We start from the raw sequence: 22,592 nt of genomic DNA on the forward strand, positions 1-22,592 counted from the left end.
TCTCTGCCCTGCCAGTTGCCCTTGCTTGCCTGCCTCCCTCCGCTTGAGTGACCCTGGACTGAGGAGGAATAGGCCCCCAGAGAGAACCCTGTGTAGGAGTCTACTTATTGCCAGACTATGGAAATAACTGTTGGCCGAGTGACCTTGGCCAAGTCACTGAGCGGCCAGAGGGTCATGGCTGAGCTCCATTTCCTGTGATTTTTTTTTTTTTTTTTTTACAATCATTCAGTCCACAAATGTTTACTGAGTGTGTGTCAGGTGCCAGTCACTGAGCTGGGCTTGGAGAGGCAGCGGTGAAGAAGCCAGGCACGATTTCCACCCCAGGAGGTTGTCAAAAGAGAACAATCGCATCATTAAATGTAGCTTGGGGAAGAGGAAGGTGCTGCGGGAATGCCAATAAAGGGCAGTGAACTCGGGGTAGGAAGCAGGAAATAGCTGGCCCAGTCCTCTGATGTCCCAGCCAAGGCTCGGTGCAGAGCCAGACTTGGTCTGGGGAGGGGAGAAAAAAGCCTTGTGGATTGACTATGGGAGGGGCCAGAAATGAATGAGGTGAAGGTTTGCTCATGGTGAACGCTGAAGGATGGCTAGCCCTCCCCACCCCGACCCCCATTCCACTCTGTTTCTCCCTCTCCTGTCCATCCTCCCCTGCTTGAGCCATGTACAGGCAGCAGACAGATCCCTAAGTGCCAAGTGGCGTTGTTAGAAGCATTGCAGTCTGGGTGAGGAGAAGCTGTGCCCTCACACACCACCTTGTCGCTTGAGTTCACACTCTCGTTGACACTGCAGGCTCTGCCCTGGCTGGCTCTGGCTTGGTGCAGGGGAGCTGGGAGCCTGCTCCTCCCTCCTAGTCCTCCAACCCCAGGCCGGGGTGGTTCACATCCTCACTGAGACACAGCGCCCCCTGTGGTGTTGTCCTGGGCTAGCTGCTCTGGTGCTTGCCCTGGGGAGGAAGGAGAGGCAGGGTCAGGGGCGGAAGCTGGGGCCAGGGGCTTAGAGGCAGGAGGCAGGGCTGGGGAGGGCCAGGCTTGCCTTGGTAGAGATTCGCTTCAGTCTCCGAATGATGCGGCCCACCCAGGGCTGTTCTGGGGGTGCACAGAGCTGGAGACCCCTCAGTGTGGTGAACCTGGAGGCAGAGAGAAGGGAGCCCTGGAGCCCAGCTTCCTGGGGGGCCCTGTGTGAGGGTCAGAAGCTGTGGACCATGTCTGGGAACCTGTTTTAGGGGCTCTTTTGTGGGAGGGACTGGGCAAAGGTAAGGGAGGTAAGATGGTGCGTGGTGGCCTGAATGATGGAGGAAGTGATCGGGAGGGAAGAACCTAGACACTCTCCACCGCCCCCCTATGGGATAAAGAACTCTGCAGCTGTCTTGGAGGAAGAGATAGCAAAAGGCACCAAACATGTCCCAGGAATTGGGTGTTAGTTTATCAAGAAGCAAGAATTCTCAGAATTGTTGGCCTCTCTCAGAGCTGGGGAGGGGTGGGGGTTAGTGTTCCAGCTTAACTCAAGGGTGGAAAGGCCACAGCCCTGACTGGGATTCAGGCCCTCTGTGGCCAGTGCCTTAGCTTTGGTGTTGCTCTCTCCTTCACCCACATGCACTGTCCTCTTCCCCGGAAACCCAGACCAGTTGAGGCAGAGCCTACAGAGAGAAGAGCAGCCACAGGCTTCCAGACCAGCCAGGCATGGATCATAGAGAAACACCTGGAGCACAGGCTCATCTACATACCCTGGGTACTCGCTCAGGCCACAGGCATGCCCACAGCACACAGGCAGACACATGCAGACTGCCTAGGGTTACCCACAATCTGCAGGTACACTAACGTCACACAGGAACTTAGTCACCAGAGGGGCACAGCCGTTTGCTGCATGTACAGCCTCAGGTTCATTCTCAGACTTGAGTGTTGACTCAGTTTTTTCACTGACTTCCCTAGAAACTATGTGCTGGTCCCTCTAGGCCCCTCTCCTCCTACTCCAGTTTACCCCCTCCTGGCAAGCGAATCAGTCCAGTAAGAAGATGAGAACTGCCACACAGGAGGCCACGGGATGGATGGAGATGGATAAGTGGGCAGAATCCCTGGGAGCAGCAGGTGTGTGCGGGGGTACAGGAGACCCACGTGTGTGAGACTGTGTGTAAGGTGGGATGGGGGAGATTGAGCCGGAGTTATCCTGTTGGGGAGCAAGCCCCTGCATGCTGGGCAGGGGTGGGGAGGGGTCCTGTGAATGTACGTGTATGAGTTTGTGGTTATCTCCCACTTATGGCTCCCTTATTATCTGTGTCTAGCAATTTCCTCCCTTCTGATATATAATAAAGATCTGGGTCTTTTTCTTCTCTTCTGGTGTATAATAAAGAATTTGACTGGTTTTTGTTGCTGGTTTGTGAGAAAACTTTGTAAACATTTGGAATTTCCCAAGTACAGGTGGCCCCTGGCTTTTGAAGGGTCCAACTTAACAATGACTCACAGTTTTTTGACTTTTGATGATGTGAAAACCATACACATGGGACTGACGTTCTGATACAGTGGGTTAAGCCATCCCCTGCTTTACTGGCATCCCGTATTTGAGCCCTGGCTGCTCTTTTTCTAATAGAGCTCCCTGTTGATGCACCTGGGAAAGTGATGGTAGATGGCTCAAATGGGAGACCTAGGTGGTGTTCTAGGCTCCTGGCATTGGCCTAGTCCAGCCCTGGCTATTGTGGCCATCTGGGGAGTGAACCAGCACATGGAAGATTCTCTCTCTCTTTGTCTCTCTCTCTCCCTCCCTCCCTGTAACTCTGCCTCTCTCAAATCCATCAATCAATCCATCTTAAAAAAAGAGAGAGAAGAAAGTAATACAGTTTCAGTAGAAACCGTATTTTAAGTTGAATTTTCCCCAGCCAGCAATGTTGTAGTCTTATGAGGATGAACAATTGATACCCTACAGTGTACTGGCAGCTAAGTTATGATGTTTGGTAGGTTAACTATATTAAGTGTATTTTCAATTTATAATGGATTCATCCAGATATAATCCCATCATAGATTAAGGAGCATCACTAATGGGAGTGTCTTTCCTAGGCCCTTGGATCACATCAGAGTTCAGCCTGAGAGATCAGATGACTCCAGAAGGAGGCTGGTTACCAGAAAGACCAACTATGTGTCTAGGAGGTGGGGATGTTGAGCCAGCATGACAACCTCTAGGGAGTGGAGAAGGATTGGGGATTGCATTCACCTGTGACCAACAGTTTAGTCATGGCTACATAATGAAATCACAATAAAAAATCTGAACACCAAAGCTCATAGAACCTCCTGGTTTGTGAACACATTGATGTATTGGGAGGGTGGCACACTCTGTCTCCCCAGAGAGGGAGAGACAGCACAAACATCTGCATTTGAGACTCTTCCAGACTTCATCCTACGTGTCTCTTCATTTGGCTGTTCCTGATATATATCCTTTATAAAAAATTGTAAGTGGGGCCAGCGTTGCCCAGCGGGTTAAGCCACCACCTGCAACACCAGTATCACATATGCACACCAGTTTGAGTCCAGGCTGCTCCACTTCAATCTAGCTCCCCACTAATGAACCTAGGAAGGCAGAAGAAGATGGCCTAAGTACTTGGGCCCCTGCCACCAATATGGGAGACCCAGATGGAGTTCCAGGCTTCTGGCTTTAGCCTAGCCCAACTGTTGAGGCCATCTGGGGAGTGAACCAGTAGATGGAGATTTCTTTTCCTCTATCTCTAACTCTGCCTAATAAATAAACAAAAAAGTAAATAATAAATATTTTTTCTTGTTTTCTTTTTTTTATTTTTTTATTTATTTTTTGACAGGCAGAGTGGACAGTGAGAGAGAGAGACAGAGAGAAAGGTCTTCCTTTTGCCGTTGGTTCACCCTTCAATGGCCGCCGTGGCTGGTGTGCTGCGGCCGGCGCACCGCGCTGATCCGATGGCAGGAGCCAGGTGCTTATCCTGGTCTCCCATGGGGTGCAGGACCCAAGTACTTGGGCCATCCTCCACTGCACTCCCTGGCCACAGCAGAGAGCTGGCCTGGAAGAGGGGCAACCGGGACAGAATCCGGTGCCCCGACCGGGAATAATAAATATTTTTTAAAAAGTAAGCATAGCACCTTCCTGAGTTCTGTGAGTCATTCATTCTAGAATATTATCCAAATCTCAAGTAACAGCCAGTTGCGATTCATTGTGAGACATGGCCCCATACCCATAGGCAGATAAAATCTTGTCTATCTCTATTTGCACAGTAGCTGAGGGGCTTTTGCACCCCAGGGGAATGTGATTTCATTGACATCCTGTTTCTAGCCTGGACTCTCCAGCCAGTTCCCCCTTAACTCAAGATGTCCCATTCTCAACACATTCTACAGTTTTGTTTTTGTTTTGACAGGCAGAGTGGATAGTGAGAGAGAGAGACAGAGAGAAAGGTCTTCCTTTTTGCCGTTGGTTCACCCTCCAATGGCCGCTGCGGCCGGCGCACCACGCTGATCTGAAGCCAGGAGCCAGCTGCTTCTCCTGGTCTCCCATGCAGGTACAGGGCCCAAGGACTTGGGTGTAGCCGTTGAATTCTCTACAATGTAGCAGTGGGTTCGTTTCTGAGAAGAGCAGCGTGGTGGGGGCAAGAGGCGCGGAGTCAACACACAGACCCCGGGAGTCCGGTGAGAGCAGGCTTGAGGCGAGCAGCCTGCAGACTCGTTTATTACAGTTGATACAAAGCTTATATAGCCAAGACCAGCCAATCTGGTCAAGGGGCGGTCTATACCCCAACCAATCACAGCCTGTCGCCAGGCAGTTTCCAGAGCCATCCAATCACAGCCTGTCGCCAGGCAGTTTCAAATCCATCCAATCACAGCCTGTCGCCAGGCAGTTTCAAAGCCATTCCTGACTAACTGACGCTCGCTTGCCAGTGGCCACCTTGGCATGGCCTTCTCATTCCACTACATTTCCCCCTTTTCGTTTATTTTTGAGCAACGGGAGGCATGATTCTTGGCCATACCATTGTTGACCCCGTTTCCATGTGGTCTCCGTACGCAGCTGTGCCTGTCTTAGGTTGTCCCCCAGGGGATCTTACCCGTCATTGACTAACCAGCGCTCAAATCGAGAGACCACAGGATTGCTTGCTCAGATAGGGGTAGGAATGAGGAATAACGGTTATCAGGAATGGCATGACCGCACACAGGCTGTGGGCCATTGGAGTGGCTGACCAGAGCTAGTGGGGTACACAACAGTAACAGATATGGCTTTGGGCAGTTTCTCAGGGTAGGATGATAGGGCAGGAGCGTCTGCTAACAAGGTGGAGTCTTGGTCTTGTTCAGCTGGTTCTGGTTGGCTGTCAGTTGCAGGCTTGATGTTTCTGGCTGGTACCCAAATGGGCTGTTCTGCATTCTCTGGAAAGACACAAGCATATCCTCGACCTTTGGTTAGCAGGGGGTGTGGTCCTTTCCATTCTCCTGTCAGGGGGTCTTTCCATCTAACCATAGGGGCTGGGGTCTGGGATGGAAAGGATCCCCAGTGTTTATAAGCTGGGCTGATCCCTTGGGAATCAAAAGTAAGAAAATTGATAGTGAAAAGGACCTCAGTCAAAGCAAGCTGTGGGTCTGAGGGTATATGATTATTTTTTTGCCTTTGTACGAGATCTTTAATCGTCCTATGAGTTCTTTCAATAATTGCCTGTCCCTGTGGGTTGTATGGAATACCTGTAGCAGACTGTATGTTCCAAGATTTCAGGTTCCTGACTAACTGACGCTCGCTTGCCAGTGGCCACCTTGGCATGGCCTTCTCATTCCACTACACTTGGGCCATCCTCCATTGCTTTCCCGGGCCATAGCAGAGAGCTGGCCTGGAAGAGGGGCAACCGGGATAGAATCTGCCGCCCCGACCGGGACTAGAACCCGGTGTGCTGGCGCCGCAAGGCGGAGGATTAGCCTGTTAAGCCACGGCGCCGGCCTCTACAGTTATTTTTGAGAACTAAAGTGAGAAAGGGAGAGTACTAGGTTGGTCAAAGACTATACATGGAATTTCCATGCAAGACTTGACCTATGAGACCAGAAAAGAAGATCTTTCAGGAGAGACTATATTGGGATGGTATTCTGTTTTCTACTCCCAGCCCTAGAGTATATGATTTGTAGACCTGTATTTTTCTTCATCTATCCATCTGTCCGTCCATCCATCCATCCACCTACCCATGTTTACATCTATAGATCCATTCATGTGTCTAAATACCCATTCATCATCTTTTTTTTCCACCTTATCCCTCCAACACTAACTCCTGCTCTAGAGGTAACCCATCACTTGTGCTGTTGATACCTGACCACGTCCTAACTGGAACCCTAGATCCAAGACTGAAACAGAATCTTCACCCCAAAATGAGAATAAAATAAGTCACTTGAGCATGGAGTATCATTTAGGGGGACACACATATAAGGAGGGAAAGAGGAAATGGGGCTGTGAGTGACAGAACACAGTCTGGCAGATGTTTGTACAGAGTTTGCAGTGGAATCACCGGCAGTGTTCCAGATGGATTCCCATGCATGGGTCTGGAGCACCAGACGCCCTCCACAGCAGATCTAAGAACAGGGAGCCAAGGGAGGAGGCCATTCCTGTCATTCCAGTTTTAGAAGCTCCACATCAAAGCCTGAAGTAGCATGTGGTGTCCACCCATCTTTCTCTCTTCCTCAGCGCATTTTCCCTTCTTCCATCTTTCCTCTATCTTTTCACATCTTCATCTCCACTTACTCATCGGTATGTTCAGCCATTATCCATTATTTTCTTTTTAACAAAAGATTTAGTTTATGTATTTGAAAAGTAGTGTTGTGGGGGGCAGGGGGAGGAGAAAGAGAGAGAGAAAGAGAATCACCCATCTGCTAGTTCACTCCCCAAATGGTTGCAACAGTCGGTCTGAACCAGGCAGAAGCCAGTAGCCATGAACTCCATCTGAGTCTCCCATGTGGGTGACAGGGGCCTAAACACTTAGGCCAACTTCCACTGCTTTCCCAGATGCGTTAGTAGGGAGCTAGACTGGAAGTGGGACTTGAACTGGTGCTCATATGGGATGCCGGCATTGCAGGTGGTGACTTAACCCACTGTGCCACAACACTGGCCCCTATCCTTTTATTTATTTTTTTAAAGATTTATTTATTTATTAGAAAGAGTGACAGAGAGAGAAGAAGAAACAGATAAAGAGACTTTCCATTTGCTGGTTTATTCCTCAATAATAGCCAGATCTGGGGCAGGCTAACGTCAAGAGCCAAAGTCTCCAACCTGGTCTCCCACATGGTGGCAGGCACTCAAGCACTTGGACCATCTGCTGCCTTCCCAGGTGCATTAACAGGAAGCTGAACATGAAGCATAGTATCCACAACTGGAACTGGCACTCCAATATGGGATGCCAGCATTGCAAGTAGCAGCTTAACCCACTACTTCACAGTGCCAACCCCTGTGGATGGCTTTTGTTCATGCAAATAATTTTTAAAATTATTTATTTATTTGAAAGGCAGAGTTACAGGGAGAGAGAGAGAGAGAGAGAGAGAGAGAGAGAGAGAGAGAGAGAGATCTTCCATCTGCTGGTTCATTCCCCAAATGCCTGCAAGAGCCAGAGTTGGACCAATCGGAAGCTAGGAGCCAGGAGCTTCTTCCAAGTCTCCCAAGTGGATACAGGGGTCAAAGGGCTTGGGCCATTTTCTGCTTTCTCAGGTGCATTAACAGGGAACTGGATCAGAAGTGGAGCAGCCAGAACTCAAACTGGAGCTCCACAAGTGGTGGCTTTATCAGCTAGGCCACAGTGTCTTTCTGTCTCCCTCCCTCCCTCCCTCCCTCCCTCCCTCCCTCCCTCCCTCCCTCCTTTCTTCCTTCCTTCCTTCCTTCCTTCCTTCCTTCCTTCCTTCCTTCCTTCCTCCTTCCTTCCTTCCTTCCTTCCTTCTTCTTCTTTCCTTCCTTTCTCTCTCTCTTTCTTTCTTCTTCCTCCTCCTTCTTTCTCCTCCTCCAACTCCTCCTCCTCTTCCTCCTCCTTCTTCAAGATTTATTATCTAAAAAAAAAAAAAAAAAAGACCAGCATTGTGGCATAGAAGGTTAAGCCTCTGCCTGCAGTATTGGCATCCTATATGGGCACCAGTTTGAGTCCTGGCTGCTCTAGCTATTGTGGCCATTTGGGGAGTGAACCAGTGAATGGAAGATCTCTCTCACTCCTTCTCTCTGTGTATGTATATCTGCCTTTCATACAAATAAATAAATATTTATTTATTTGAAAGGCAGAGTTACAGAGATAGAGAGGGAGAGACAGAAAGTGAGGGAGCTGTTCTATCTGCTGTTTCACTCCTGAGGTGACCACAGTGGTCAGGGTTGGACAAGGCTGAAGTCAGGAGCCATGAGCTTCTTCCAGGTCTCCCACATGGTTTCAGGGGCTCAAGCACTTGGACCACCTTCCACTGCTTTCCCAGGCCATTATCAGGGAGCTGGATTGGAAGTGGAACAGCTGGAACTTGAACCAGCAGCCATATGGGATGCCGACACTGCAGGCGGAAGCTTAACCTACTATGCCACAGTGTCAGGCATGACAAATTAAACTTTTAAAAAAGACTTATTTCTTTTATTTCAATGGAAGAGAGAGAGAGAGAGAGAAATCTTCCTTCTGCTGGTTTACTCCCCAAATGGCAGCAACAGCTGGTTCTGGGCCAGGCAGAAGCCAAGAGCATGGAACTCCAGTTCTCCCACGTGGGTGGCAGGGGTCCACACACTTGGATCATCTGCTGCTGCTTTCCCAGATGCATTAACTGAGAGCTGGATTGGAAGGGGAGCAGAAGAGACTCAAACCAGTGCTTATATGGGGTGCTAGCACCACAGGCAGTAGCCTAACCTGCTGTGCCACAATGCCAGCTCTGTACGTGGGCCTCTAAACCAGCATTTTAACCCGTAGGCCAAATACCCTCCCCCAGTCACCCTGTTTTATTAAGTCTACCACTCAGTGTATACCCTGATCCACATTGTGGCTTCTTAACTTATTTTTTTTTTTTTTTTGACAGGCAGAGTTAGACAGTGAGAGAGAGACAGAGAGAAATGTCTTCCTTCCGTTGGTTCACCCCCCAAATGGCCACCACGGCCAGCGCGCTGTGCCGATCCGAAGCCAGGAGCCAGGTGCTTCCTCCTGGTCTCCCATGCGGGTGCAGGGCTCAAGCACCTGGGCCATCCTCCACTGCCTTCCCAGGCCACAGCAGAGAGCTGGACTGGAAGAGGAGTAACCGGGACAGAATCTGGCACCCCAACCAGGACTAGAACCTGGGGTGCCAGCGCCGCAGGCAGAGGATTAGCCTAGTGAGCCACGGCGCCGGCCTTCTTAACTTATTTTTTCTAAAAACTCCTCTCTAGGAGAAGAGATTTGTCCTTGGCATGTTTCTATGTCTGTGACTATATGTAATCATGTTAGATATGTCTATATTGTGATTTTTTTAAAGATTTATTTTATTTATTTGAAAGTCAGAGTTACACAAAAAGAGGAGAGGCAGAGAGAGAGAGAGAGAGAGAGAGAGAGAGAGAGAGAGGTCTTCCATCTGCTGGCTCACTCCCCAGATGGCTGCAACGGCCGGAGCTGCGCTGATCCGAAGCCCGGAACCAGGAGCTTCTTCCAGATCTCCCACGTGGGTGCAGGGGCCCAAAGACTCGAGCCATCTTCTACTGCTATCTCAGGCCACAGCAGAGAGCTGGATCGGAAGAGGAGCAGCCAGGACTAGAAACGGTGCCCATAAGGGATGCCGGTGCTTCAGGCCAGGGCATTAATCCACTGCGCCACAGCGCTGGCCCCTCTATATTATGATTTATACTTGTGTCCCTGCTGTATGTGAGTGATGGACTGTGTGATTGATGATATGTATGTGTGTATGGACTGGGACACGTGTAGATGGGTGCGGGTGTTGGAACTAGTGTGTGGCTTTGTTTTCCGGCGGCTGTTTTCAAGCCATCCCTTTGTGGCTCTCAACCTCACAGGACCTGCAGGGGGCGTCCAGTGCACACTGGAAAGGACGAGGGCTCTTGGTCCAGGTTGTCAACTTTCTAGGGCCTGCAGAGGGCATCTAGTATGCAGGCAAAAAAAAGGGGGGGGGGCTGGCCTGTGGAAGGGGGGCTCTGGCATGAGAGACTGGAATGACTTGTTCCAGAAATGGGCTGGAAATGAGCAAGGACCAAATGACTCAGCCTCTAAAATTCCCTGATCCTGGGAAGGGGTCTGTTTCACTCCCTATCCTTCCCTAAACTCTGTGTCCAGAGGGTCCCTTCCCAGGCAGAGGGGCAGAGCTTGGCTCTGCAGTTTCAGAGTGTGGGTGGAACATTGCACAGAGCTTCCGGAGGTGATGCGACTTCAGGATGGAGCAATATCTTGAGCAATAGTGTTCCCCCCCTTCCCTGCCTCCCACCTTCTGGAGCTCAAAGTAAATCCCGGGTTTCCTGAATATTTCTCTCCTTCATTTCCTGTAGTTGGGGCCCAGGATTCCGGGGCCTGGGCTAAGCTTGCTTGGGAGAAGCTCAGGAAACAAAGCTAAAGGGGACACATGTGGCTGGAGATGGGGAGTCCTGGGCAGCCAGAGGGAGGCAGGAGAGGTTGCACGAAGAGTGTTTTGCAGATGATTGAGGATGAGTAGGGAAAGAAGGGAGAATGAACAGCAAACAGAGAGGCTCAGGAGAAACACAGTGATTTGTGATTTTTAAAAAAGATATATTTATTTATTTCAAAGGCAAAGTGACAGAATAAGGAACAGCCAGAGAGACAGAGAGAGATCTTCCTCCAAATGGCAACCACATCCAGGCCTGGGTCAGGCTGATGCCAGGAGCTTCATCCTGGTGTCCTACATGAGTAGCAAAGACCCAAACACTTTGGTCATTTTCCACTGCCTTCCCAGGCACACTAGCTGGATTGGAATACTGGGACTCTCACTAGCAGTGCTGGAAGCTGGACTGGAAGTGGAGCAGCTGGACTCGAACCAGCACTTTGATATAGGATGTTGGCATTGTAAGCAGTGGCTTAACCTTCCATGCCATGATGCCAGCCACAGGTGTTTGTGATTAATCCCAAGGTATGGGACTCAGGGACAGGGCTAGTGATGAAAGAAGGCCATGCATATGTGGGAGGTGGGGCGGGGCGGTCATCTCTGGCCTGATCTACCTCTAGAGAGGTTCCCAAGGATGGAGCTGTGGGGATGGCCAGCCCAGGGGCTGCAGCTGCCCTGAGGAGGGAGGCTGAAGTCGGTGCGGGGCTGCAGCAGTGGGGCTGAAGGAGTGGCACAGACAGCAGACACTGAAGAGGGAGACAGCAGGGGTGAGGGGAAGGAGCGGATGGGAGAGCGAGGGGTGATGTACAGAGCTACTTTTAGGTTCCAGGCTGTGGTGCCAGCTGCTTTTTTTGGATTTCCTCTTGGCTTTCTCAGACACGTTATCACCAAACCAAACTCTGGATTCCTAGCACTTCCCTCCCAGCCTGTCTCCTCCCCCGGTCACCCAGCTCGCTCAGGGACTGTCATCCCCCTACCCCACCCCGGTTGCTCAGGCCCGAAGCCTGGCATTGTCCCTGGTTTTCCTGTTTCCCTTGCTCCTCAAATGTAATCTGTCAGCTCGGCCCACTAGTCTGGAATCCCCATTCTTCTGTACCCCAACGGCCAGCACCTGGGCCAGGCCAGCGTCGTCTCTGTCTCTTTCCTACACTATAGGAGGAGCCCTCTGACTTCTTTCCTCTCCAATCCGTTTTCCAGCCTGCTCAGAGGGTCTTTTTTTTTTTTTTTTGACAAGCAGAGTGGATAGTGAGAGAGAGAGAGAAAGGTCTTCCTTTTTGCCGTTGGTTCACCCTCCAATGGCCGCTGCGGCCGGCGCATCGCACTGATCTGAAGCCAGGAGCCAGGTGCTTCTCCTGGTCTCCCATGCGGGTGCAGGGCCCAAGCACTTGGGCCATCCTCCACTGCCTTCCCAGGCCATAGCAGAGAGCTGGCCTGGAAGAGGGGCAACTGGGACAGAATCCGGCGCCCCGACCGGGACTAGAACCCGGTGTGCCAGCGCCGCAAGGCGGAGGATTAGCCTGTTAAGCCACGGCGCCGGCCCTCAGAGGGTCTTTTTTAACACTGCCAATGAGATCATGTTACCTCTCTGCTTAAATCTTGCATAGCACTTAGAATAAAGTCTTCACTTCTTCCTGTGGTTGGCAAAGACGTGGGTCATGTGACGCTGGGTTCCCTGTCCTGTCTCAGTTTCCACCCTCTGCTCCTGTCGCCTGTGCTCCAGCCGCACTGGTCTCTTCTCCTTGAATGGACGCCTTCTTCTCTTTTTGGTGTCAGCTTCACTATCCTCTCCTCACAGAGACTGTTGCTAGGCACCCTACGGAAAGCATGGCAGTGCCACCTTCTTCTTCTTTTTCTTTTTTAACAGGCAGAGTGGACAGTGAGAGAGAGAGAGACAGAGAGAAAAGTCTTCTTTTTCTGTTGGTTCACCCCCCAGTGGCCGCTGGGGCTGGCGCACCACGCTGATCCGAAGCCGGGAGCCAGGTGCTTCTCCTGGTCTCCCATGGGGTGCAGGGCCCAAGCACTTGGGCCATCCTCCACTGCACTCCCTGGTCACAGCAGAGAGCTGGACTGGAAGAGGAGCGACTGGGACAGAATCTGGTGCCTCGACCAGGACTAGAACCCAGGGTGCCAGTGCCGCAAGCGGAGGATTAGCCCATTGAGCCACGGCGCCGGGCTGGCAGTGCCACCTTCTGTCTTTATCTTTCACAACACACCCTGTTGGAAATTGATTTTTTAAAAGATTTATTTATTTATTTGAAAGGCAGAGTTAGAGAGAGGGAGAGATAGAGACAGAGACAGAGACAGAGACACAGAGAGAGAGATCTTCCATCCACTGGTTTACTCCCCAGATGGCTGGGCCAGACCAAGGTCAGGAGCCTGGAACTCCATCCAGGTCTTCCATGTGGGTGGCAGCAGCCAAGGACTTGGGCCATCAGCTGCTTCCTCACTAGGTGCATTAGCATGGAGCTGAGTCACAGGCAGAGCAGCCAGGACCCAAATCTGCTCTCCAATGCAGGATGCTCGTGTTGCAAGCCATGGCTTAACCTGCTGCACCACAACACCTGTCCCTGCAATGGCTTTGTTTCTGTATTGTAGCAGACTTCTGTTGTTGTTATTATTATTATTTTAGGTTATTTAAGACCTTTATTAACAGGTGCTTGTAGCTTTTTGACTGTTTTTAAAAAATCAAGTTGTAAAGTTTTATTATAAATTAAAAATGAAGTTGTTAGGGCCGGCGCTGTGGTGTAGTAGGTAATGCCATGGCCTGCAGTGTCAGCATTCTATGTGGATGCCGGTTCGAGTCTTAGCTGCTCCACTTCCAATCCAGCTCTCTGCTGATGTGCCTTGGAAAGCAGTAGAAAATGGCCCAAGTGATTGGGCTCCTGCACCCACATGGGACACCTGGAAGAAGCTCCTGGCTCCTGGCTTCAGATCAGCCCAGCTCCAGCCATTGTGGCCATTTGGGGAGTGAATCAGTGGATGGAAGACTTCTCTCTCTACCTCTGCCTCTGTGTAACTCTGCCTTTCAAATAAATAAATAAATAAATCATTTTAAAAAATGAAGGTCTTAAAAATTTCAGCTTGACCAGATATGGAACAATTTTAAAACCTTTAAAGGTGTATTGAGAAAAACCAGGTTTTTTTTTTTTTTTTTTTTTTTTTTTTTTTTTTTTTTTTTTTTTGACAGGCAGAGTGGACAGTGAGAGAGAGCCAGAGAGAAAGGTCTTCCTTTACTGTTGATTCACCCTCCAATGGCTGCTGCCGCGGGCGCGCTGTGGCCGGCGCACCACGCTGATCCGAAGCCGGGAGCCAGGTGCTTCTCCTGGTCTCCCATGTGGGTGCAGGGCCCAAGCACTTGGGCCATCCTCCACTGCACTCCCGGGCCACAGCAGAGAGCTGGCCTGGAAGAGGGGCAACCGGGACAGAATCCGGCGCCCCGACTGGGACTAGAACCCGGTGTGCCGGCGTCGCAAGGCAGAGGATTAGCCTAGTGAGCCGCGGTGCCGGCCAAAACCAGTTTTTTTGTTTTTTGTTTTTTTTTTAACTCGTTTGTCATTACCAAAAAACGAGACATCTTTAGGTAAAAATGCTGCTTAGATAATACGGACAGTTCTAGTAATCTGGTCAATGGGCAAAATGCAAGGACTTAAGGCCTTCTGCTCCTATCTTTTGTTCATTTCGTATTGCTGGAATTTCATATTCATTGCTTCTTGTTGGAAGGCTAACCCGGGTGATGGCAGAGCTGTGAAGCCGGCATTTGCTCAGCCCCGCCCTGCGCAGCCTCTGGATGATTCTCAGCTGGTGGATCGGCTGCTTTGTCTCTTTGCCATCCTGGGGTTTAGGGTTACCTGGGTGTCTGCGCAGGTAACTGAAGTTGCGGGGCACCCACGCTGAGGTGGCTGCTGACCTGGGTCTCAGCTCCTTGATTTCCCCACTCCTCTTCATTGCCGTCCTCTCTAGGCTGTCTTCGGCGAGGAGGACCCCTGCGGAAGCGTGGTCTATAACCCCACACACATTCCGTCTCACTGGTCTACCTAGTTCTGCATCCTGATTGGCAGCACCTTCCCTCACGTCTCCCCGCACGGGGGTGGGCACACTGGGTCTCCTCATGAGGAAGGTGGGGCCGGCCTTGTTGGGCCTGGCCCTCCGGGCACTCTTTCCCGCACTCTCACTAGTCTGAGAATGCGGCCGGCCATTGCGTGGAGGACCCCTACGGACGTGGACGGCGTCTGTAATGGTCGCGTCTGCTGCGTATTCGCAGCGTTGCCCTGGAGCTCCACCAGGGCCTGCGGCATTGGCTGCCTCGGCACCGGTTTCTCCTTCAGCAGCATCAGACTCCATAATCTCCCCGTCTCCTATGCTGCAGTTCTTCTTTACGGCAGTCTGGTGCACAAATCCGTCTTCCTTGGTGTCATTTCTGGGGATGGAACCATATTCATTTCTTACACCGAACCATTTTACTGTTCCCAAAACCTTCGTTGCACTGTCCTTGTTCAGTAGGCGCCGCCGATGTGAGGCAGCCCGGGGCCACTGCTCCCTGCCCCACTGCCTGTGGTGCCGCGGGTTCTCGGCCTTGGCCTTGGCCTCGGCCTCGCTGCTCACAGTTGCGGTGATGGTGACTGGGGCTGGCTGCGGCAGCTGCGGCTCCTCCCGGGGTGTAATGGTAACTAGGCCGGCGGTGGTGGCGGTGGGGCTGCTCAGGGGTCTCTGGGGTCTGTTCTCCTCCCGCTACCGATGGAACACTTGTTATTTTTGACCAGCCAGCATTTGACCCTCTTTCCTAGATAGAAGCCCAATAGGCCAGGTACTCGCTTTCGAAGCCTCCCCGCTGTCTGGGGAGGTTCCGCTAATCTGAATGTTAGGACTGTGAATGGGAGCTGGTGATGCAAACGACTGGGGACCATGGGGGATGCATTTTTGTGGTAGCAGTAGAACTGGTACCACTGCCTGCCACTTGGCCCTTTGCCTCGGCAGACCCCGTGGTGTTTGAGATATCTGTAGTCTGTTGTGTGCTTAATGAAGCCCATAGTCAGGGGATGCTTAAATTCCTAACATGCCTGTGCCTAGGTCAGGGTCATCTTTCCCTTAGTCCACACCTATGCCATTGATCTATTAGGTCAGCTTTTGAGCCAGGTTTGTATGATTCTGCACAATTTACTGGCACTAGCTCGGGCCAGGTCACTATAAGCATTAAAGCTCCATTCAGGGTGATCTTGAAGGACAGTGGAGAAAAAAGTTTTTCCACTGGGCAGAACATCATATTTTTTCCTGGGAAGGAAGTGGTTCCTTGAACTGAGAAGTGAGACCACCATCTGGCTTGGGCTTCTCATGCCACAGGCTCAATGGGGAGTTTTCACAGTGGCAGGAATAGTTAATCCTGACAATCAAAGGAAAATAAAGGGACTGGTGATGTGGTACAGAAGGTTAAGCCTCCGCCTGCAACGCTGGCATCCTGTATAAGTGCTAGTTCAAATCCTGGCTGCTCCACTTCTGATCCAGCTCCCTGCTAATGCACCTGGGAAAGCAGTGGAAGATGGCCCAAGTGCTTGGGCCCCTGCACCTGCATGGAAGACGTGGAAGAAACTACTGGCTTTGTTGTGAACATCTGGGGAGTGATCCAGTGGATGGAATATCTCTCTGTCCCCCTTCTGTAACTCTTTCAAACAAATAAATAAATCTTAAAAAAAGAAAAAAAAAAGAGTCTTGAGGCAAGAAATAAGAAGCACATGCCTTTGTGGTGGCCAGAACTACCATGCTGTGGCAGGGAAGAAAAGGCCCAGAGCTCCTGCAACCACAACAGCCGAGAACAGTGAACCTGGAAGAGCATGGCAAGCTTCGATGAGACTGCAGCCCTGACTGACCCCTGGATGTGGGAGAGACACCAAGCAGCTACCATGACTCCTGACCTGCAAGAAACTAGGAGACAGTGCATTTGGGTTGTTTTGAGTCACTCAGTCTGTGGTGACTGGTTATGCAGCAAAAGAAAACCAATACAGGAAGAAAGTAATAAGTGCCAACCAAGCCCCAGGACCAGTTTCAGAACCACCATCTATAACTTTCATCCATTTCTTGTTCCCTGTTTTGAAATGTGTCTAATTTTCTTTGTACTTTAACCGAGTCCCCCCCTCCCCCCTTTAAAAAAATCCTCCTTTATTTCATTCTTGAATATGGGTATTCTGGTGGTCTTACTGCCACTTACCAAGGTTCTAGCTTCCTTCTCCTCCTGGGAGTTGCCTGCTTGGAGTTAGGCATGGTAGTGTGCCCCACTTTGGTGAATGAGATATAAATGGAAGTGACATGTGTTACTTGCAGACAACATTTAAGCAAGAACTCTTGTTGCTGTCTTCCCTGACTGAAGTGATCATGGAAGCATGGGTGGAGATGAAGGAGCATGCCAAAGATCAAAGCAGCTTGGAATGTTGAACCGCCACATGGAATACAGCTGTGCTAGACTCCTCTAGACCCACAGCAGGCTTGGCATACATGCAGAATAGAATTTTGTTGCATGAAGCTTCTCAGATCTGGGTGTTATTTGTTATCCTGACCAATCAGGGTGCACTGGTGGTGCTTGCCAGGTGTTGCAGAATAGAGACAAGATTATATCAAGGCTGGAGGAAGAATGTGTGTCACCTTGAGGTCTTGGATTTAGAATTGGGTGTTGCTATGGACTGAAATGCATCTTCCCAAAACTCATGCATTGAAGCACGAACCTCCAGGGTGACTTTATATGGGTACAGGGTCTTCAGGAAGTAAATATGGTTAAATGAATTCCGTGTTATAGCACAGCAGGTTAAGCTGCTGCCTGCAACACCGGCATGCCATATGAATGCCAGTTCCAGTTCTGGCTGCTCTACTTCTGATCCAGCTCCATGCTAATGCACCTTGGAAAGCAGCAGAAGATGGCCCAAGTACTTGGGCCCCTGCCACCCATGTGGGAGACTTGGATGGAGTTACTAGCTCCTGGCTTTGGCCTGGCCCAGCCCTAGCCATTGTGGTCATTTGGGGAAATGAGCCTGTGGATGGAAGACATCTCTCTCTGTCTCTGTCTCTCTCTCTGTCTCTCTCTCTTTATCTCTCTCTCTCTCTCTCTCTCTATTTCTATCTCTATCAATCTTCCCCTGACCCTGACCCTGTTAACTTTGCTTTTCAAATAAATAATCTTAAAAAACAAATGAGTGCAGCTCAATTCACAATAGCTAATACATGGAATCAATCTAAATGCCCATCAACTGAAGACTGGATAAAGAAATTATGGGATATGTACACTATGGAATACTACACAGCCGTAAAAAATGAAATCTGGACATTTGCAACAAAATGGATGAATCTGGAAAACGTCATACTTAGTGAAATAAGACAGTCCCAAAGGAGTAAATACTGTATGTTCTCCCTGATCTGTGAGAACTAATAAAGCACCTCAAATGATATCAGTAGAAGTGAAACTGACACTTCGAGAAGGGATGACTTGGACGGCCCCTGTCTTAACAGTCATGGAACAGTTTTTGGTTTTTGTTTGTTTTCCTTCATGATATTTTTTGTTTGTTTGTTTTAGATTTATTTATTTATTTGAAAGTCAGAGTTACACAGAGATAGGAGAGTCAGAGAGAGGGAGAGGTCTTCCATCTGCTGGTTCATTCCCCCAATTGACTGCAATGGCTGGAGCTGCGCCAATCTGAAGCCAGGAGCCAGGAGCTTCCTCTGGGTCTCCCACACGGGTGTGGGGGCCCAAGGACTTGGGCCATCTTCTGCTGCGTTCCCAGGCCATAGCAGAGAGCTGGATCGGAAGTGGAGCAGCCGGGTCTCGAACCGGCGTCCATATGGGATGCCGGTGCTTCAGGCCAGGGTGTTAACCTGCTGCGCCACAGCACTGGCCCCAAAAGCATACTTTCAAATTAACTGGAAGACAGGTTCAAATTTAGAAGTCTTGGGGCTGGCGCTGTGGCATGGTAGATGGGGCCAGCCGCCTGCAATGCCGGCATCCCATGTGGGTGCCGGTATGGGTCCCGACTGCTCCACTTCCAGTCCGGCTCTCTGCTGTGGCCTGGGAAGGTGGTGGAGGATGGCTCGGGTCTTTGGATCCTGCCTTTGGATCGGCGTGGCTCCAGTTGTTGTGACCATTTGGGGAGTGAGCCAGCAAATGGAGGATCTCTCTTTTTCTCTCTTTCTTTCTGCCTCTACATCTCTGTAACTTTGCCTTTCAAATAGTAGGTGAATCTTGAAAAAAAATTTTTTTTAGATGTCTTGAGCTCTGTGGAGTTTCATGATATAATGAGGTGGTCAAGGGGAGAGCCAGCCTCCAACTCCCTACTTGTCCCTGTCCTCTTCCTTCCCTCAAGCCTGTCCTGCGCCATGAAGGGTCTCCCATGCCTGGTATGCATGCAAGTTCCTTCCATGTTCTTGGCCACCATCTCTGGACCTAGTAGCAGATCCATTGGTGCCATGGCCCATCCTGAGAGGGACAGAGCTGAGAAAGAGGCTCAGGTGGACACTGCAAGCTGCCATTGGGAGGGAATTCTTTTTCAGTTCCTCAAAGGGGGTCTGGAAGACGAAGCATGAGCTCTGGATGAGCATGCCACCATGGCCCTGTGGACCCTGTGGTGGGTCCCAAGATATGATTGGAGCGGGGGCAGGGTGGGGCCCTCTAAAACATAGGATGCAGGGCAGGGCCCCCACTTGTCTGGACACAGGGGCAGTGCTGGCGTTCGGCCTGCCTTCTGGTTGCTCTCCTGGGGGGCTCTCTGCGTGCTTTGGGAATGGGCTTGGCTGCCTCGGCTTCCTTATTCTTGCCCTTTTTCTGCATCTTCCCAGGATCTTTTTATAAGCTCTCTTCTCTCTCTAAATCAGCCAGTGAATTTCAATGGTATGCAAGTAAAAATTCTGATTGATATAGTTTTTCTTTAGCTTTCTCCCCCTTTGGGGGGGCTGCTGAAAATAGCTCCATGAAGCAAGCGTCAGACCAGATTTTCCTGGTTCACTGTGCTACCACCCGCACTTGGAGCAGTACCTGGCCTGTATGAATATTCTGGGTCACAGACTTTGACGAGGTGTCATTTCAATCACAAGGGATTTTGCCAGGGCTGGGATCCTATGTGATGGCAGCCATGAAGCTTTTTTCCCCCTTTCTTCTTTATTTTTAGATTTATTTATTTGTTAAAAAGGTTGAGTGACAGAGAGAGAAAGAGAGACAGATAGAGATCTTTTATACATTGGTTCACTCCCCAAATGGCTGCAGGGACTGGGACTGGGCCAGACTGAAACCAGGAGCCTGGAACTCTACCAGGTCTCCCACATTGGTGGCAGGGACCCAAGTCCTTGGGCCGTCATTGCCTGCTTTTCCAGGTGCATTAGTAGGGAGCTGGATCTGTAGCAGAACAGCTAGGCCTCAAGCCGGCGCTCAGCTATGGGGTGCCAGTGTGGCACGCTGTGGCTTAACCCGCTGTCACAACACCCACCCCCTAGGCCTGAGATGATCTCCTGGGGATGGAGATGCGTGCACTCTATCCGGATCCACTTCTCCACTGCTCCACTGAGGCCTGAGTAAGCTTCCTTCTGAGGCTCTGGGGAAGTTGACTTCCCTTCTGCTGGATAGGCCCAGGAGGCTGGAGGTCCTGCAGAGGCAACTCTGTGTCAAGGTTCAAGTGCTAAGGTCACACTAGAGGCCTCCAGCTCCCCTATTTTTTTCTCAACTCTTTCTAGGAAGCCAAGTCTTTCTACCCAAACTAGATAGCCCTCAGTCCAAGAGTAACCCATCGGGTGGATTGGGACTGTGGTCCTACCTTTGCCACTCACTAGTTGAGTAGATTTAGGAGGTCAGTCTACCTCTCCTTGCCTCAATTTACTTAAACCTAAAATGGGATTAATGATACCAGCTCACAGGGTGGCTTGGGAATGCAGTGTAAGGAAGGGACTCATTTGGAGGCTGGCACGTGGTCAGCACCCCGTTTCCCTGTTCCCTATGGATGATCTTTTCAGACCTGGCTGCTGTACTGTTTTCCATTTGTACTCAGGACATGGGTCAGCTCAGAGAGGTGGTATGAGGAGTGGTTCAGCATACTGATTCTTATATATAATTTGTTTATTTGAGAAGTAAAGGTACAGACAGGGAGAGACAGAGAGGTCTTCCATCCACTGGTTCACTCCCCAAATGGCTGCAATGCACAGAGCTGAGCCGATCCAAAGCCAGGATCAGGAGCTTCTTCCAGGTCTCCCATGCAGGTGCAGGGGCTCAAGCACTTAGGTCATTTTCTACTGCTTTCCCAGGCTATAGCAAAGAGCTGGATCAGAGCTGGCACCCATATGGGATGTCAGCACCTCAGGCAGAGGCTAAACCCACTAGGCCACAGCGCCGTTCCCTTAGCATACTGATTCTGGAGCCAAACTGCTCAGGTAGAAACCCCAGCTCTACTGTTTTGCTAGCTAACCAGTCTGGGCAAGACACCTAAGCTCTGTACTTTGGTATTCTCATCTTCTCATAGGATTGGCAACAATTCTTAATGAAATACCCAGCACCTAGTAAGAACTAGTGATGGGGGCTGGCGCCGTGGCTCACTTGGTTAATCCTGCGCCTGTGGCACCAGCATCCCATATGGGCACCGGGTTCTAGTCCCGGTTGCTCCTCTTCCAATCCAACTCTCTGCTGTGGCCTGGGAAGGCAGTGGAGGATGGCCCAAGTGCTTGGGCCCCTGCACTTGCATGTGAGATCAGGAAGAAGCACCTGGTTCCTGGCTTTGGATTGGCACAGTGCTGGCCGTAGCGGCCATTTGGGGAGTGAACCAATGGAAGGAAGACCTTTCTCTTTGTCTCTTTCTCTCACTGTCTATAACTCTACCTGTCAAAAAAAAAAAAAAAAAAAAACTAGTGATGAACTAGTTTGTGCTATATGCCCTGTCTTCCCCTGTGGACAAAGTCTCAGGGGCCATGTGGGATATTGTCTGCCTTGGGAAGAGGCTTCTTATTTCTACAGAGAGGCTCTTGGGGGAAACTCCCCAACTGAGAGTCTCCATCCTTCATTAGACTGTTGTTGCTAAGGTTTTTTTTTTTTTTTTTTTTTTTTTTTTTTTTTTTTTTTTTTTTTTTTTGCTTTTTCTGAGTTTCCCGGAGGCGAGAAGGGGGTGACATGGTGGGGGGACTTGCCGAGAAGTTGAACATGAGATGATTGAAATATGATCAAAACCTTATGGAGCGGGCTCTGACCAAAACTCAACCGCAAAACAGGGACAGCCTCAACTGTCTTGAGAACTGGATGTGCTCCAGGTTGTGGGGTGCACAGCATGAAAGGGCCATGTTCAATTCCATCTTTCATTAATCAAATACGTGTTGGAGTTTATTTTATGCCCCTTCTGTGCAGAGCAATGCTGGCGCTGGAAGTGGGCAAGACTCAATCCCTTTCCCTGCAGCTCTCACACAGGCTGTTGGGGCTGGGAGCTTTTTGTCCAGAACCGGCTGGGCGCTCTCTCAGCACAAATATCAGGAACTTTCCGGGAGACACTGGCTGCTGGGATCACAGCAGCAGGAGGGCAGGGAGGTGCCACTCACCTGAAGCCTTGAACTTCTGGCAGCACCACATGTCCTAGAGAGGAAAGTGCGCATCTAAGGGCAGGCAACGAGGCTCTCATAACCCTGAAAAAATCGGGGAGCTAGGAGTCCAAGCCACCCCTCAGAGAGCTGGCAGCCTCCACATTGTCAGAGGTGGACAGGCGGCTTCCTGAACAGGAAATGAAGACGTAAATGAAGACACAACACTTGTCAGGGAATCACAGTGAACCAGAAAGTTGATTAGAAGGCGTCACAGTGCTGAAAACGTGAGCAGGTGGGACAAGCCTCCAATCCCTGGGCTCCTGGCAGGCAGAGAAGGGGAAGAAGTCCAGTGCCCAACGGGTGTTTGGTATGTCTGGGGTGGGGTGGTGAAAAAGATGAAGGGGGAAAGCTAGAGTGGAGGGTGCTGGCAGGAGAGAGGACTGGAGGGTGACAGGCTGGCTCCTTCAGGGGCGGCAGTGCCCACCCTTTACCCTTCCTCTGAATCCTCCTTTCCCCAGGCGTCCAGGGCCAGGCAGAGAGCTTCCTGTTCAGTAGCTCCTGGGTTTTTCT

At 50.6% G+C, this 22,592-nt stretch overlaps 1 protein-coding gene and 1 pseudogene across 1 annotated transcript; one reads left to right on the forward strand and one right to left on the reverse strand.

Moving 5' to 3' along the window:
* LOC133771779 (olfactory receptor 13C7-like) overlaps nt 1-22,592 on the forward strand; it is a 135,990-nt pseudogene that overhangs the window by 14,697 nt on the left and 98,701 nt on the right.
* On the reverse strand, nt 920-22,071 carry LOC133770976 (Y-box-binding protein 1-like). Its single transcript, XM_062206752.1, has 3 exons — nt 22,041-22,071; nt 14,232-15,172; nt 920-940 (listed from the first exon to the last, which is right to left on the reverse strand). The coding sequence occupies exons 1-3, from the start codon at nt 22,069-22,071 to the stop codon at nt 920-922; spliced, it is 993 nt and encodes a 330-aa protein (XP_062062736.1).

Source organism: Lepus europaeus, chromosome 12, assembly GCF_033115175.1.
Source record: "Lepus europaeus isolate LE1 chromosome 12, mLepTim1.pri, whole genome shotgun sequence".
Classification (NCBI taxonomy): domain Eukaryota; kingdom Metazoa; phylum Chordata; class Mammalia; order Lagomorpha; family Leporidae; genus Lepus; species Lepus europaeus.

Bases quoted from the DNA above. Each gene is read 5' to 3' on its own strand.
- LOC133770976 (XM_062206752.1), bottom strand. From the start codon at position 22,071: ATGTGGTGCTGCCAGAAGTTCAAGGCTTCAG. The intron at 15,173-22,040 runs GTGAGTGGCACC...CCGCCGGCCTAG, and splicing joins CCAGAAGTTCAAGGCTTCAG to TTACCATTACACCCCGGGAG. The intron at 941-14,231 runs GTTAGCCTTCCA...CTTCCTCCCCAG, and splicing joins ACAGCTCTGCCATCACCCGG to GGCAAGCACCAGAGCAGCTA.